We start from the raw sequence: 15,359 nt of genomic DNA, 5'->3' as shown, positions 1-15,359 counted from the left end.
AAGAGCCTAAGGATGAAGTTCAGATTTATACATGGAAAGACGCTACTCTCAGAGAATTAACCGATCTTGTATTTCGCTCTAACCCTATCTTTTTCACACTTTTTTCTTTTCTTATAACGTTTTACTCCAATTAGGTGCAGTATTTTGTTTTAGTTATTTAGAACACATTTGAGATTATTTCATAGTATATACTCATTTTTTAAGTTTTTTTTTCAAAGTATCTTGTTAATAAGTGTTTAATTAAGGGTTAGTTTGGAATAAGTTATTAATTTACAGTTTATATGGACTTATATTATAGCTTTAACACTTTGTGTGAGGTGAAAGGTGTAAGTTGTGAAACACAGACACAAAGATTGGACACAAGTGATAACTTAAGAATGTGTAAGTGATTGAATGTAATCACATGTGTCAGTGTTGTGTTGGTATCGGTCACTCAATTTGAAGTGTCAGTGCTATATAGGGTGTAAGTGTCTAAGTGAGCTTTAAAATAATAGTAAATGATGTGCACATAAGTTGTTTTTAACTTGAGAGATTAGGAAAATAGCCTGTAGTTTCTGTAAAAGCAGTATAAACTTGTTTCATGTTTGATTATAGAAATAGATTATGTATAAGTGCTTATATATGATAAGCGTTTATTCATTAAATGGTTAATCTGTTTGTCCGAACACACTTTGGTTGTTTATGTTGACTGGATCCGATATAGTTTATTTAGCTATTATTAGTGAGCCATGCTTTTGGCAATGTCCTGGCATAAGTTGAAACCAATTTGTTTGTCCATTTTAGTGCTCTTCTAAGAAATTTTTTATCCTTTTGTTTCTATTGATGATCATAAAATTTTTATATTGTTTCTTTAGAGTGAAACAAGATTAAGTTTTTCAAATTAGTGGTCAGAATATGAAATTCCCTGTTATCTATAAATTTTTTGATAGAGTGGTAATGTTTTTCGAACTTTCATTTTAGCTTATATGCTTGGTTTTAATTTTTTTTATAGGTCAAAGAAGTGGCTCCCGCCGCAAGAAGAAGAAATGCAAAGCTCTCTTTTGCTTTTGTGTTTCCTGATAAAAATGGCCGTTTCAAAGTTCAAGAGGTAAATCTCCTCTCTATGTGGCTCTTGCTTATTACTCTTCTTACTTCCATGTTTTTCCTTTGTGTGTGTATATATTGTTATAACTTTATCCATAATTTAAAATACAATGTGTTGTGTTTTGGTTTTATGAGTGAGTTGTTTCAATCAATGATTTTGTGTGTACTAATGGTGAGTTGAATTGGACAATTGATTTAATTGTGAAGTAACTACTACATCTTGCATATTAGTGTTATTATGGAGTGCGGAGAAAATTATTATATCGTGGTTGCAACACAATTATTGTGGTATCCGCAACCTCATGACTGCATTAGCAGCTTCTGTCCGTTATTTTCTGCATATCAATCACAGTTGTAATTGCAATTTGCAAGTGCAATTTAAAATCCTTTGACATGTATAATTGTCAGGCCTTCCCATATATAATATTTATTGTGGGAGATTCTACACTTCACTAGTCCTTTTCCAGTGGAACAGAACAGTGAATATCTACACATGCTTGAAGATTCTTATATTGTGTTGTTTGTTATCATTTCATTAATTTTATTTATTAAGCTAATAATCACACAAACCCTCCTTATTTTGTTACTTAACAAGCTAACGTCTATAAGTTGATTTTCCTCGATTGGCACAAGTTTGAAAATATCATTTTTGCTAGTTTGTGCGAAGTTAAGGCGAGTATCATTCTGGTTCTGCATGTACACCTTTGGCATCTTATTGACGAACCTAAAGTGTGGGATTCACTTTAGAGGAGAAAAAAGGAGGGTCATTGCTAATAATCAGAAAATTGTAGTTGAGACTCTGACCGTCTGCATGAACAAATATTACTGTTTTCTTCCCCACTCCTCACCTCAAAGCGTTGATGCCCTCTGTCCCCTCAATCGCGCCCTTTAGTTACTGATGATATAGTGATTTGAAGCCAAAACTATATACTGTAAAAAGTCTTTTAATGTTAAGCGATCTCCATATTTTCAAAAAAATACAATTAAGTTATTACCTCTAATAGTACCTCCTATAATTAACTGGTGTAAGTTGCAATCATGAATAATAGCTTTCTTGTTGAATCAATCTAATATCTCGTCTTTCCTACTTGATTGCACTATGAAGGTGGGTAAGACATTATCTTATGGAAATGGAAGATTAGATGATGGCAAGGCTTTAGCTGATCTTGGTTTTGAGGTAAAGAATTACTCTTCTTGCATTTATTTATGCTTGCATTTCACAAAATTCTTTCACCGACTTGTTTTTTATTATGCAGATTGGTGATTACTTGGATGTGGCTATTATATAGGTTAGTCTATGTAACTTTGTTGTGTTTTTGGGCTGTGCTCATGTGTGAAGGTCTTCAAGACTGATCTAGTTTGGAGTTAAAGACTGTAGAATGTTTAGTTGTTAATTAAAATGGCCCAGTTTATTTGATTGCAAAAATGATAGATTGATGATTGTAAACACCAAGACCCATCTATATACTGGTTAAGAGAGCAGAAAAGAAATGAGAAGAAAAGAAGGGGTCACATCTATATTATTAGTAGTAGTATTATTATTATGGTATCTTCCCTGTACTTTTGTTCTCGTAAAGACTAAAGCATAATATAAAATGGACAAATTTTAGATGCATGGAAAAGAAATTTAATGATAAGGAATCAATCTAATAAGCAGTATGTGGTGTTTCATTTTTAGTATGCTTATTTGTACAATTTAATGTTAAATTGTACGAATAAGCATTTAAACGAAACAAACAAATGATTGAAAATAATCCTTCAGATACAACTTTTTCACTTAGTTTAGGAATTCGATCTAAAACGTGATGGGTTCCTTCCCCTAATTCCAGCAAAAGCAAACCAGTGTCACCTTCTACATCCATAACCACATCGCCACTCTACAATTGCAATTTTACCTAGTCTTGTAAAGAGATCTTTCATGGACTTAACACTCAGAATCAACCTAGAGAATTTAGAGAGAAATTTCCAATTACTTTTTCAACTATTTAAAGTTTTTTCATTTTCGTTTAGCATCATTTGAATGCCATTAACATGATTTCCTAGCTATCTAAATGATACCCTTGAGTAATTGTTGGATAGTAGGTCGAAGAGCTATAACTATTGTATGTGGGAAAGTTTTTATATTGGTTTGACATCTTTTATTAATTTTGATATTATTTGAGAAAAGTTCCATAAGTTTGCACTGTTAACGAGCAAAAGATTAAGCCTATATATATATATATATATATATAACTTGCATACTACAGCTTATAACAAATTAGAGTAAAAATAGGAACCAACTAAGCTAAGCTAACTAATGTTGGGCTAATAGCTTCTACAATTGAATCAGAGCGGCATCGATCAATTTATTTACTGTTATCAAAAGTAATAAACGAAAAAAGAAGCAAAATGATTGAATGTTAAAGTAAAAGGATAACATTGCATACTTTTTTATTTAATGTTTTTTTGCCTAAAAAGGATTGAATTTTTTTATTAAAAATTTGTTTTCTAACTTTCAATTTTCAACGATGTTAAACTCATTTTTTTATTAGTAGTAAATTTTGTTTCCCATGAAAAAAAAAAACAGTTTTTTTACGGGAATAGAACTTCATTTCATCAAATATAAATTGTTCAATACACTTAAGGATAATATGATAGCACTGAGGATTAGGTTTATATGTTGCTATCTTTGTTAAAGTGTGAGCGACCACTTTTTCTCCCCTTTCAGAGAACTCAACATGAAAGTTTTCAAAATAAAGTATAAATAAAACTCTAAAATAGCATCAAATTCATAGAGAATAATTGAGAAGGAATGAAAACTATCAACCACAAATTTGGAATTTATTTAAAAAATAAATAACCTCTTAACATGTGGCTCCATCATTCACAAACAAGCTTGATGTAGGACAAAAGCTTCCTCTTCGTGAATTGATAATGGGGTGAGGAACAATGTGTCTTTGCAGCTATGAAAGCTCGATTCTCATCCCTTAAACTTAAACCAATTCCAACAGCATTATGATCTATGAGAAAAGAGGCACCACTATTGCACTTAAGAAAGCCAGAAGACGATTTAGACCATCGATCTCTACTAGACGCCAAAGTGTTAGAATTACCTTAATCATTTCCTCCACGAGCTTTGTTCCATTCTTCTAGAGTAGGAATACCATGAGCTATAATGGCATATGGGTTTTCTAAAGCATCATCCAAAATCTTATGGTTTTGCCCATGTGCCAAATAGACCACAACAACATGATGAAAGTATGTCTCACATTGCTCGATAAGTGTTACATACTGAGAAGACGAACAACAGAAAATCAATAACTCTCAGTCTCAAACTTTGGACCATTTCCCACATTTAAATCTTTTGCCACAAAGTCATACTATGAGGACACTCCAAAAAAAAGTATGACATGTTGCTTCTGACTCAATCAGACACCAAACACAATGATAAGGGCATGCAACTCCCTTGCGTTCTAGATTCGTGCGAGTTGGGAGTACATCATGACACATCTTCCAAAGAAAAGATCTAACTTTAGGATGAACTTCAAGCTTTCACGAGTCTGTCAAATGCCCTTCCACCTCAAGATTATGCACATCAATGAATAATTTATGCAAAAAGTATAACATAACCTTATTGCTAGATTGTCATCCTTTTGTGGTCTCCAAAAATTACAGTCTTCAAAGACTGAGGAAAAGAGAGAAATGATGAGTACTTCAGCAGAAACCGACAAATTAAAAGTTTGATAGATCTTCGACACATCCCACTTCACAAATAATTTAAAGAGACACATGTTAACTTAAAAATATGACTGTCTCAAGAGACAAATAAAGAGCTCTCATTTAACCAACAATTCTTCCACACCCTAATGTCTTCCCTTATACCAATACTCCAACGGCAAACCAACCCTTAGAATAGCTTTGGTGTGGTTCGTATGCTCTGCCACACATAATTGAGATTGTTTATAATCGTGACATCCAAAAACTTGCAATTTTTAAAGTATTTGGCTTTGAACATGTGAGAAACAAGAAATAAAGGTTGTGTCATCATCCTCCATCCTTGTTTTGCGAGTAAATAAAAATTAAAGACATACAGATTATGAAATCCCATTCCATCACGAGACTTGCTAATTGACATCTTATCGCAAGACAATCAATTTATTCATATCCTCTTGTGATTTATGACCACCAGAACCCACTAGAAATAATTCACGAGTCTTTGAATCTCATCCCTTAAAGACTCAAGAATAAGAAAAATACTCATATAATATGTAGGAACAGATTGCAATATCGACTTGATCATCACTTCTCTATATGCTTTTGATAAATATCTACTTGTCCTAGAGTTTATTTATTTTTTCCCAAACCCTATCCTTAATAAACTTGAAATAAGACTTCTTACTCCTACCAATCATAGAGGACAAGCCCAAGTATTTGCCCGTCCGTAGAACATTTCTCACATCAAGAAGCGAGCTAATAGCCAATGTTTTGTCTCTGATCAACATTTATGCCGAAAAACACTTCATACTTATGGTAATTTATAGATTACTCAGAGGAAGCTTCATAGACACCTAAGATATTTTTCAAATCTCTAACTTCTTTATTTGCGACCCTAAAAAAGAGAAAGGAATCATTTGCAAAAATTAAATAATATATTAATAGGACACCCCTATAAATACAAACAACATACAAATCTCCTTTTGCAACAACCTAAAACATTACGATGAACTTGTTAGCTACCTCACGTTGGAAGCCACTAATAAACATTATTAAAAAGTTATAAAAGTAATTAAATCTTCTCTTCAATAAAACCCATAATTTTGAAATAGTTTTTAATAAAGTATTTATAACTCAATAAATAAACATAAGACTTCTTGGTCAAGCCAAAAAGATTGCCGGGAGAATGCTCCTACCTATATAAATTTGTATTGAACAATACTATAACAATAGTATAAGAAAAAAAAATACTAATGTTAAGAAAAAATAATACTAATATCGTACGAGTGTAATTTAATATTAAAAGAAATCAAAAAATTATTATTATTTTTATAGATGAGAACTCCATTACCAAATTATTATTATTCTGGTCAATTTTTTTAATATATTTCATATATTTCAAAACCCGAATCAAAAAAGATAAAAGAAAAAAGAAAAAAAAAATATATATATATATAAAGACTCATCTTAAAAAAGATTAATGGAGTAGTTAGATTTAAAAACTTTAATAAAAATATACGGTTCCGGACTGATAGTAGCTTATCCAACTTAGTACTAACGAAGTCAAAAGGAGTCAGAATTGGTTTTACTAACCAACAATAACGACATCGTTTCCGCCATCGGCGCCGTTATCTAATTAAAAAGTATCCCACCTGTGAGGATTATCCTAAATAATCGCTTCGCACTATTGATCGCTCAGAAAATAACAACGAAAACGATAGAAAAAGAAAAAAAAAAGAAAGAAAGAAGAGAATATCCCACTACCATTCATTACTCACTCCTTCTCGCTTACGCACACGGAATCTACCCTCGTTTTCCTTTTTCTTCTTTCTTTCTCACTCTCACTCAGAATATCTCTCACATTGTCATTTTCTGTTTTTTTCTTTCTTTCTTTCGGAACTTCGTAATTACGCACAGTTTCTATGCTTCACTGTGTTGATGCTGGATTTCTACTCACTACATAAACCCTAACAACCTCAATTGCTTATCACTTGCAAGTTCGATCTCTCTCTCTCTCTCTCTCTCTCTTTCAATTTTCTCAATTTTGCTATATTTTGCAGGTTTTTCATACGCAATGGCGCGAGGGGTTCCCTTCGCCAAGAACGGAAGCAAAGTATTTCGTTTCCCTGTTTTGTATTTCGTTCTTCTCTGTGTTCTTGCACCTGGTTTTTTCTTCCTCGGTTCGGGGTTTCACGCTGCGGGTTAGTTTATTACTTGTTTCTCTCTCTGTGTTGATTTTAAATCCTTTTGTTCTGTTTGTGAATGGTTTTTGTTTTTATTTATTTATTGAAGGACAAAACTCGAAGTGAGTGGGATTTTTGACAGTGTAGTTGGATTTGCTTGTTTTTTGAATTGTTTCTGAATTAGGCAATTAGATGAAGGAAATGTTATTAAGAGATTATGGTAACTATGGTGAAGTTTTATTGACGTAACTGTTTTGACTTGGGTTGGAAAGTTGTGCTAAGTTGTATATAGTTATTGTCTTTCTCTTTTATTCCGTTATTAGCTTAAGTAGTTATTGTCATTGCCTTTTATTCTGTATTAGAATTAGATTATTAATTAACTAGGAGTTCTTTGTAGTTTTTGAGATGCGAGCTATTTCGAGTTTTGGTTTTGGCATCTTTGGGATGCTGGTGATAGTTGTCATTATGTTCATGCAATTTTTCATGCTGATACCTGATGATAGGGTTGTGTTGTAAGATGGGACTGTGTCTGTAGGTGTGTAAGATGATAGGGTAGGTATGATGATCATGACAAAAAATGTCTTGCGCATATTTGAGAGATAAGAAGTGGCCAAAGTAAGGGGTTTTGTGGAAGTTTATAATGATTGTTTCTACTTTGCACTTTATTTGGAGCTCTTTGGGCTTTCTGAGATTGACAGTCATATGAATGCATCATCACTTGTGGAGGACTTTGAAAAAAGGTGATTTAGGATTGGAGTAACAAGCAAACCGATGGGAGGGGAGGACAGTTATCTTAGGTTCCTGAAAATAATTATTTTGTAATTATGGATGAAATATTGAAGAGGAAGTTGCTGGCGATTCATTGCAGCTTCTTTTAACAGCCTTATTTCTGATAAAGATGATAATTGCATCTTTCCTAATTTTACTGACGACTGAGCCAATATCATAAACCTTGATCTATATTCTTTAATTACATGCCATGTACATTTCTCACTAATAGTTCAAATACAACTTCATATCAAATATATTTCTCACATTAATGCTTCCAGTTCTTGTTGCGTAACTTATTGTTGCATTAATCTCACTCAATATCTGATTCTAGTTTTAAGTCTTTGATTCATCTGCTAGAGATGGATGTTTTTAGGTAGTATTGACAGTGCTAAATATCCTGTTTAAGTGTGGCACATAAGTTTACCCTGGATGCAACTTGTTTCTTTAGCATTTTGCCAATACACTTTCATGGTGCACTGAAACTGATGTAGTCGTGTAAGGGAAAAAGCTTTATTGCGATTCCTCGAAAAGTAATCTCTTAGTTAGTTGACTACTGATTTAGTTAGTAAGTCTCTTAGTTAGGAGCATAGGATTGGAAGCTATAAATAATAGAAAGGAGATTAGTTTAGATGCGGTATCTCTGGTTTCGTAAGGAAATTGGAGTGAGTGAGCACCAAGTCTCTCAAATACCTGGACTGTATTAGTTAATTTCAAACAATAGACAACATTTCTTCTATAATCTAATCCAGTTCCTATCAACTGGTATTAGAGCTCCTATTTTGGAGCTGTGGGGAAATCGTCCCTGAAAATGACTTTATTGGAAATGACTCCAACATTTGATGGGAAAGGAGGCTTATTGGTGGCTAATCCAAATACATAAGCATTTTGAAGCCACTAGAATCCTGAGGGAATTAAGTTATTCTATGTGGTTGTCTTCGCATGGAGAGAGTTGATGCTCTCGATTGGTGGCTTTTCTAGAAGGCAATGCTCAACTGGTTTCAACCATAGGTTTGACTTTATCTTCAAGATTCTAGATCTGTGGAGCAACAAGTCATAAGAGCTGGCGAAGTTTAAACAATTGGGGAAGCCAACAACCATGGAACTAAATAAAGACAGCCCATGAAGTTAAAATACAATTTTAACAAGCTCTCAACATCAAGGGTTAAGACCCTGAGAAATTGAAGGAAACACAAAGCATTGAAGGTGGAGAACAAAATGAATGAGAAAGTAGAGCAATATGTTATGCTTTGACAGTATATTATATTGATGTAATATGACAACTTGTGGATAAGTAGACAAATGTTGTTGCTTGTTGGTATATCTGCTATGGAGTCAGGAGTTTGGTCCCCCCTTAAGTAAGGTTTTGGGGTTCAAGTCTTCTGAATTGAAAAAATAGTTTTGTCCTTTTAAGTGACTTCACTTGGCTTGACTCAGATTAGTTGGTATCCAATGTGACGTTTGGATAGTCTGAAACAAAAACACACGAAAATTGCAGGGGAGCCTGGGTGCAACAATTGAAGTTACTACTATGTGTCTAGAGGTGTCTGTTAGGAACCCAAGAATGGGATTCCAAGGATTTAGAGGAAGAACATTAATATTTAGAAAAAGATAAGAAATAATAGGAGAGAATCTTTTCAAAAAGATACACAAGGAGCGGGTAGTTCCTCAAGGGCGAATGCACCCTCCAACCGAAATACCAGTTAAGAAAATTATAATTTGGCAAAAGATCCTTTCTAACGGGAAGATAACATTTATTTATAGGCTCTCTGTACAGTAGGATAAAAGGAATAATGATCAATCAGCCTTAGCCTAAGAAATAGGAAAACAGAACACTAACCAACCTAAAACAGAAATAGAAAGTAACTAACAGACCTATAAAAGTTCCTATCTCCTAATTTCCCTATATTCTATATCCTATATTCTATATCCTGACGGTGTCATGAGTTCATGTTGTGGAATATGCCTTTGCAAATACAAGGTAAGGCTGCCTACAGTGAATCCACAATGGATATAACCCTAGATCCTGCCATGGCGGGAGCTTTATAGAACTAGATTTCCATTTCTTCTCTATGTTGTAGGACTGATGATCGAGAGCCTTTGTCAGTCCTCATTTCTGTTAGTAAAGACTGTTAAATTGTGAGAATTGAAATGGGGTAGACTGTAGAGTGTCCCTGATTGAATTATCTATCACTAAGTTCTTCTGCCTACTTCACTTTGAATGAATAGAAAGAGAAAAACAGTTATAAATATCTATAAATTTCTTATATACATATTTATTACTTTAAGCTAGTCTACTTACTTGAAATGCATTGTGCAGATCAAGAAGATATTACAGCTGTTCCAAATACACAGGTAGTCTGTTTTGTGCGATATTGACTATATAACTAAATACTTGATTGCACTAATATTTTTTTCTTTCTTGTTTGACTTAAAATAAACTGTTGACTGCAGCAGGTTGCCAAATGGAGAGAATGGCATACATTGAAAGACCTTAAATCACTTTTTTCTAAAGAGGCAAGCTCAGGCTTATATACTGTTGATCCATATTTAAATTTTCATTTTTTTCGAAGTAAGGTTTTTCTAATGAATGTTATATTTTAGGTTTTTGATGTTATTGTAACCAGCACAGATGATTTGGGGCCTTTGAGTCTTGACAATTTCAGAAAAAATATGTCTGCATCATGGAAAGTTGTTGGATTAGAGACTTCAAATGTTGCTTATGAGGTTTGGAAGATCGATGTGCTTCTGCATGGAAATTTCAATTCCTGTGTTTAAAAAAATAAAAATAAAAGCCATCATTGTTTTATTGCTGCCAAATGTTAATTAATGTTTAATTTTTTAATTAAAGCTAAAGCAACCAACAACACATGTTAGACAAGAAAAACCAAAGGGGAAAGAAGGAAGATCTTCAGGTGGTATCATACTCTATATCGTAAAAAATGCCTGTACTGTTGCTTAATTTACACTCCAACTCAATTTTTGTGCAGAGGGTCTTGCTCAGTGGACTGATAGCCCTTCACGGCAAGTCCGAAGGGTGAGTACCATTCTTTGATATTTTGCTTGTTAGAACTCACATACTGCATGTTTGGATACACCTTATGTTAGTGATAATTTGTACTATAGCCATGCTTTCTGGCTCATTTTAGTCTTGCTTTTTAACAACCAACGAAAAAGTAAATTTTCTACCTCAAATGACTTCTAGCTTAGCTAAAAAAAAAACTTTTGTCCATGGTATAGTACATTTTGACACATGTTGGAATTTTATAATTTTCTTTAGAGCATTTATTCTCTTTTGGTATATTTACTCTAGCAAGTAATTGTATCCAACATGACTAATTATAAACTCATTCTTAGTGAGTTACTTGTATTCTTCCAATGGCCAATTGTGCACAACATGTTTCTGTTTGAAAACTGTGTTTTGAAATAGTTTTTTATTTTGGGATGAGATTTTTCATGTTCTTCATAACTATTTACTGCAGAAATTAATAGAAAAAAGGAGGGAAAAGCGTGCTGCTGAGTTGGTAAAGATGGATAATGAAGTAGTTGTAAAACTTGAAAATGTTGCTATTGAACGCTCAAGATCTGTTGAGTCAGCCGTACTGGGTAAATACAACATTTGGAGGAAAGAAATTGAGAATGAAAATGCTGATTCTTCTGTTCGGTTTATGCGGGACCAGATCATTATGGCTAGGGTATATGTGAGTATTGCAAAGATGAAGAACAAGCTTGAGCTTTACCAAGATCTGCAATCTCGGCTGAAAGAGAGTCAACGTGCTCTAGGTGATGCACTTGCTGATTCGGATCTACATCGAAGGTTGGAATTATGTGTAATTATATTCTAGGTGGTAGCTATCTGCATTTGTATTGCTTTATCTGAATTTTCTGCTATGCTAATTTAGTGTAATTATCTGTAGTACACATGAAAAAATAAAGGCTATGGGCCAAGTTCTGTCAAAAGCACGAGCGCAGTTGTATGATTGCAAGTTGGTGACTGGAAAATTGAGAGCAATGCTACAAACAGCTGACGAGCAAGTTAGGAGCTTGAAGAAACAAAGCACATTCCTCAGTCAGTTGGCTGCCAAGACCATACCAAATGGAATTCATTGCTTATCGATGCGCCTTACAATAGATTACTACCTCCTTCCTCCTGAAAAGAGAAAATTCCCTATGAGCGAGAACTTGGAGAATCCTAGTCTTTATCATTATGCACTATTTTCAGACAATGTCTTGGCTGCATCTGTTGTTGTGAACTCAACTGTTAAGAATGCAAAGGTGACTAAGACTGTCTTTTTTCCGAACGAATGTTTCATGTGCGTTATTTTCCTTCAATAGATGACAAATAATTTGTTCTTTGACTGTAAGAATCACATATTTTTCATGTGTACATTGTCTTTATGCTCTTGTAATGTTGCAGGATCCTTCAAAGCATGTTTTCCACCTTGTTACTGATAAACTAAATTTTGGAGCCATGACCATGTGGTTTATTTTGAACCCTCCTGGAAAAGCTACAATCCATGTTGAAAATGTTGATGATTTTAAGTGGTTGAACTCATCCTACTGCCCTGTACTGCGGCAGCTGGAATCAGCAAAAATGAAAGACTATTATTTCAAGGCAGGCCATCCAACCACACTTACTTCTGGTGCTTCCAATCTGAAATATAGAAACCCAAAATATCTCTCGATGCTCAACCATCTGAGATTCTACCTTCCAGAAGTTTATCCAAAATTAGATAAAATCCTTTTTCTTGATGACGACATCGTTGTTCAGAAAGATTTAACTGGACTATGGGCAGTTGATCTTCAGGGTAAAGTAAACGGGGCAGTTGAAACATGTGGCGAGAGCTTTCACCGATTTGACAAATATCTTAACTTTTCAAATCCACATATTGCAAGAAATTTTGATCCAAATGCTTGTGGTTGGGCATATGGGATGAACATATTTGATCTCAAGGAGTGGAAAAAGAAGGATATCACTGGCATATATCACAAGTGGCAGAATATGGTGAGCTGTCGAATATAACATTAGTTTGCAGCTTTGTATCAAAATGTCTATTCTCTCACAAATAGTTAAGTACAAAAAAAAAAAAAGATTCACTGACCTAACTTTTTTCTATCTGATTCTAGAATGAAGAAAGGGTGCTGTGGAAGCTGGGGACACTACCTCCAGGGCTAATGACATTCTATGGGATGACACATCCACTAAATAAATCATGGCATGTCCTTGGTTTGGGTTATAGCCCAACCGTAGATCGATCACTGATAGAGAACGCAGCAGTTGTACACTACAATGGTAATATGAAGCCGTGGCTAGAGATTGCCATGACAAAGTATCGGCCTTACTGGACTAAATATGTCCAATACAATAATCCTTATCTACGAAACTGTAAGTTACTTGCATAGTCATAAATTCCTCATAATTGGTACAGAGAATAGCTCTGTCTCTCTCTCTCTCTCTCTCTCTCTCTCTTCTTCAGCCTCCCCCATTTTCTTACATCTTTCTGGCATGGCTATTTCAGCTACAGTGTCTTGCTAGAATGATCATTGTATTAAAAATCTAGAAGGGACAGGGCAATGCTTGTCCTATGTTTACCTCCAACATCTTCCCTTTCCACATTCATTTTCGCTTTCAATTCATTCTATTCGTTGACACCATTCTCACCCATTTGAAACATGGTACAGAAGTAGTTACCTTGTTTACCATAATAACTCCTCATTGTACAATATTGTGATTGTGATACTCAGACATGACTTGAAATTGAATATCATATTTCTATATTCTTTGAAAATCAATAACTTTCTTATTCCGTTTTGTGAGCTTATCTGTTATTTGCATCCAATTCTTATCTGTCAAATCAAAGACTTTCCAGGAATAATTGTTGTTTTGCTATTTTCTATTTTTTCCTTTTACCTCATATGGGAAGCTTGCCTGTGCAGGGGTTTGTCTGTTAATTTAGTATAATGTTAGTAGCGTCATTCTTGTCTGTGCCTATTTAATTAAGGTGTGTTTGAATAAATAGATTAATTAAATAATAACTTATAATAGGAGAGTTTATGTAATAAGCGCTTAAATTTCATAAGCTATTAGTTGTAATTTTGAAAGATTATTTGTATTGCATAAGCTAATTTTGTAGGCTACTTTGGAAAGTTCATTAAAATTAAGAGCAACTCCCATGTACTGACCCCATGTAACCCACTGCCCACGATGGCTAAAGACCAATTTTTTTGTCCATTAGGTAGGTTGAACCATTTAGACCGAAGTTTATGCGGATTCACAGGTTGGTTATTGACCCCTTTAGATCGAGGGTTATGTGGATTCACGGGTTGGTTATTGACCAATCTAAACTGAGGGTTATGCGGATTTAATTTGCGTCACGGGTTGGTTATTGATCTGTGTAACTATATATTTTAAAAAGTTTTTTATGCTAAAATATTGTGCTAAGGCAAATATAGATGTTAATAAGCTGATAAAGTACTCAATTTATTTTAAGTGAGGTAAAATTTACATCCCTGCTCATTAGTCATAATTAATGATAAAATTCTTCTAAAATACATATGTTTTTAAGTAAGACCGTCTATTTCTACCCAATTCCTAAAGCTTTGGAGCAATGTCTATACTCTCTGCTAGGGTTTCGCCCTGTGGAGATGAGGAAATATCTCGTTACACGAAAAATGTTAAACCTTGTGCATGGGATGATAATGGTGACAAGGAGGTTTGCTCTTGTAGGATCAAGTTGCTCGAGGTTGATAGTCTCCAAGAGATGGCTTTGCATGATACGATGGTGAGATGAAGACGGTGATGTCACTAACATCAATCTAACGAAGGAGGAATTCAAAAACTGGTGTGAACTGTGGAAGCACACCTATTTGATAGTTCAAAGGCAATGGAGTCAATACCATATCAATTGATAATCTTTTTTTATAGTACTTCATGGTTTGGTCGCAGAGCTAAGTTGTGGGACTCCCTTCATCAATTGGCTAAGACATTTATTGCCATTGGTTTGTGATGGATGATTTCAATGCTTTTTTCGTTGATCATGAAAGATGTGATGTTGGTTCCCCCCATATGTGTAGAGCATATGATTAGTGACCATGACCTGATTGATATTGGCTTCCAAGGTGGTCCTTTTGCTTGGTAGTGTGGTAGACTGTAGGAGAGACTTGATAGGATGCTTATCAATTTTCAATGCTCCTCCGATGTAAAACCGAAGAGAGATTGTACATATCAAATTCTGGCCGTCGTGAACAACGGTTTGTGTAGATGTCGGTTGGACGTGGTGGCAGGTTGAACGGTTGGTTAGTTCGGTTTGTATCTTCGTTATTCACAAGGTCAGTAGAATTGGATTTTTCCCAAAGTTTGCTCAAGGGAAGGTTAGTTTCTTTTATGCAGGTGAATTTTTTGAACGAAGTTGATATCGTTGTGTTGAGTCACTTAACCAATATAGCTGCTTGAATTCACAATGCTTTTAAACCTTTCTTTTGCTTAGCAGCCAATCTCTAATCAGAATAGTTTGTCCGCCACTATGCGGTGGACTAGAGCACTCAATCAAACTGGTAATGATATAATAATATTTAAAACTTTAAGCAAAAATGATAATTGAGAGTTCACAAAGCATATAGGAGAAAGGATGG

The 15,359-nt window shown here is 34.3% G+C and overlaps 2 protein-coding genes across 5 annotated transcripts in view; both read left to right on the top strand.

Moving 5' to 3' along the window:
• LOC101490670 (histone deacetylase complex subunit SAP18) overlaps window positions 1–2,632 on the top strand; it is a 3,248-nt gene extending 616 nt beyond the window's left edge. Inside the window, exons 4-7 of the mRNA XM_073363894.1 lie at window positions 1–68; window positions 992–1,087; window positions 2,189–2,260; window positions 2,340–2,632. The exon at window positions 1–68 is cut by the window's left edge and continues 19 nt beyond it. Of these exons, the coding sequence (XP_073219995.1) occupies window positions 1–68; window positions 992–1,087; window positions 2,189–2,260; window positions 2,340–2,372 (269 nt within the window). The 3' untranslated portion in view covers window positions 2,373–2,632. The remainder of the gene's footprint in view (window positions 69–991; window positions 1,088–2,188; window positions 2,261–2,339) is intronic.
• Window positions 2,633–6,373: 3,741 nt separating this feature from the next.
• On the top strand, window positions 6,374–13,534 carry LOC101490992 (polygalacturonate 4-alpha-galacturonosyltransferase-like). 4 transcript variants are annotated; one of them, XM_004510841.4, is made up of 11 exons: window positions 6,374–6,769; window positions 6,837–6,977; window positions 10,048–10,082; window positions 10,182–10,244; window positions 10,332–10,454; window positions 10,579–10,642; window positions 10,718–10,764; window positions 11,210–11,544; window positions 11,645–12,002; window positions 12,145–12,732; window positions 12,855–13,534. In XM_004510841.4, exons 2-11 carry the CDS (start codon window positions 6,851–6,853, stop codon window positions 13,128–13,130), a joined length of 2,016 nt encoding a protein of 671 aa, XP_004510898.3. In that variant the 5' UTR covers window positions 6,374–6,769; window positions 6,837–6,850; the 3' UTR covers window positions 13,131–13,534. The 4 variants fall into 4 exon arrangements, with proteins under 4 accessions (XP_004510898.3, XP_004510899.3, XP_012574212.3 ...); XM_004510842.4 differs by having other exon boundaries at window positions 6,374–6,773; XM_012718758.3 differs by having other exon boundaries at window positions 6,374–6,977; window positions 10,185–10,244.
• The last annotated feature ends 1,825 nt before the right edge of the window (window positions 13,535–15,359 follow it).

Source organism: Cicer arietinum, chromosome 7, assembly GCF_000331145.2.
Source record: "Cicer arietinum cultivar CDC Frontier isolate Library 1 chromosome 7, Cicar.CDCFrontier_v2.0, whole genome shotgun sequence".
Lineage (NCBI taxonomy): Eukaryota > Viridiplantae > Streptophyta > Magnoliopsida > Fabales > Fabaceae > Cicer > Cicer arietinum.
Note: the sequence above shows the minus strand (reverse complement) of the source record. Positions and strands in the feature narration are given on the sequence as shown.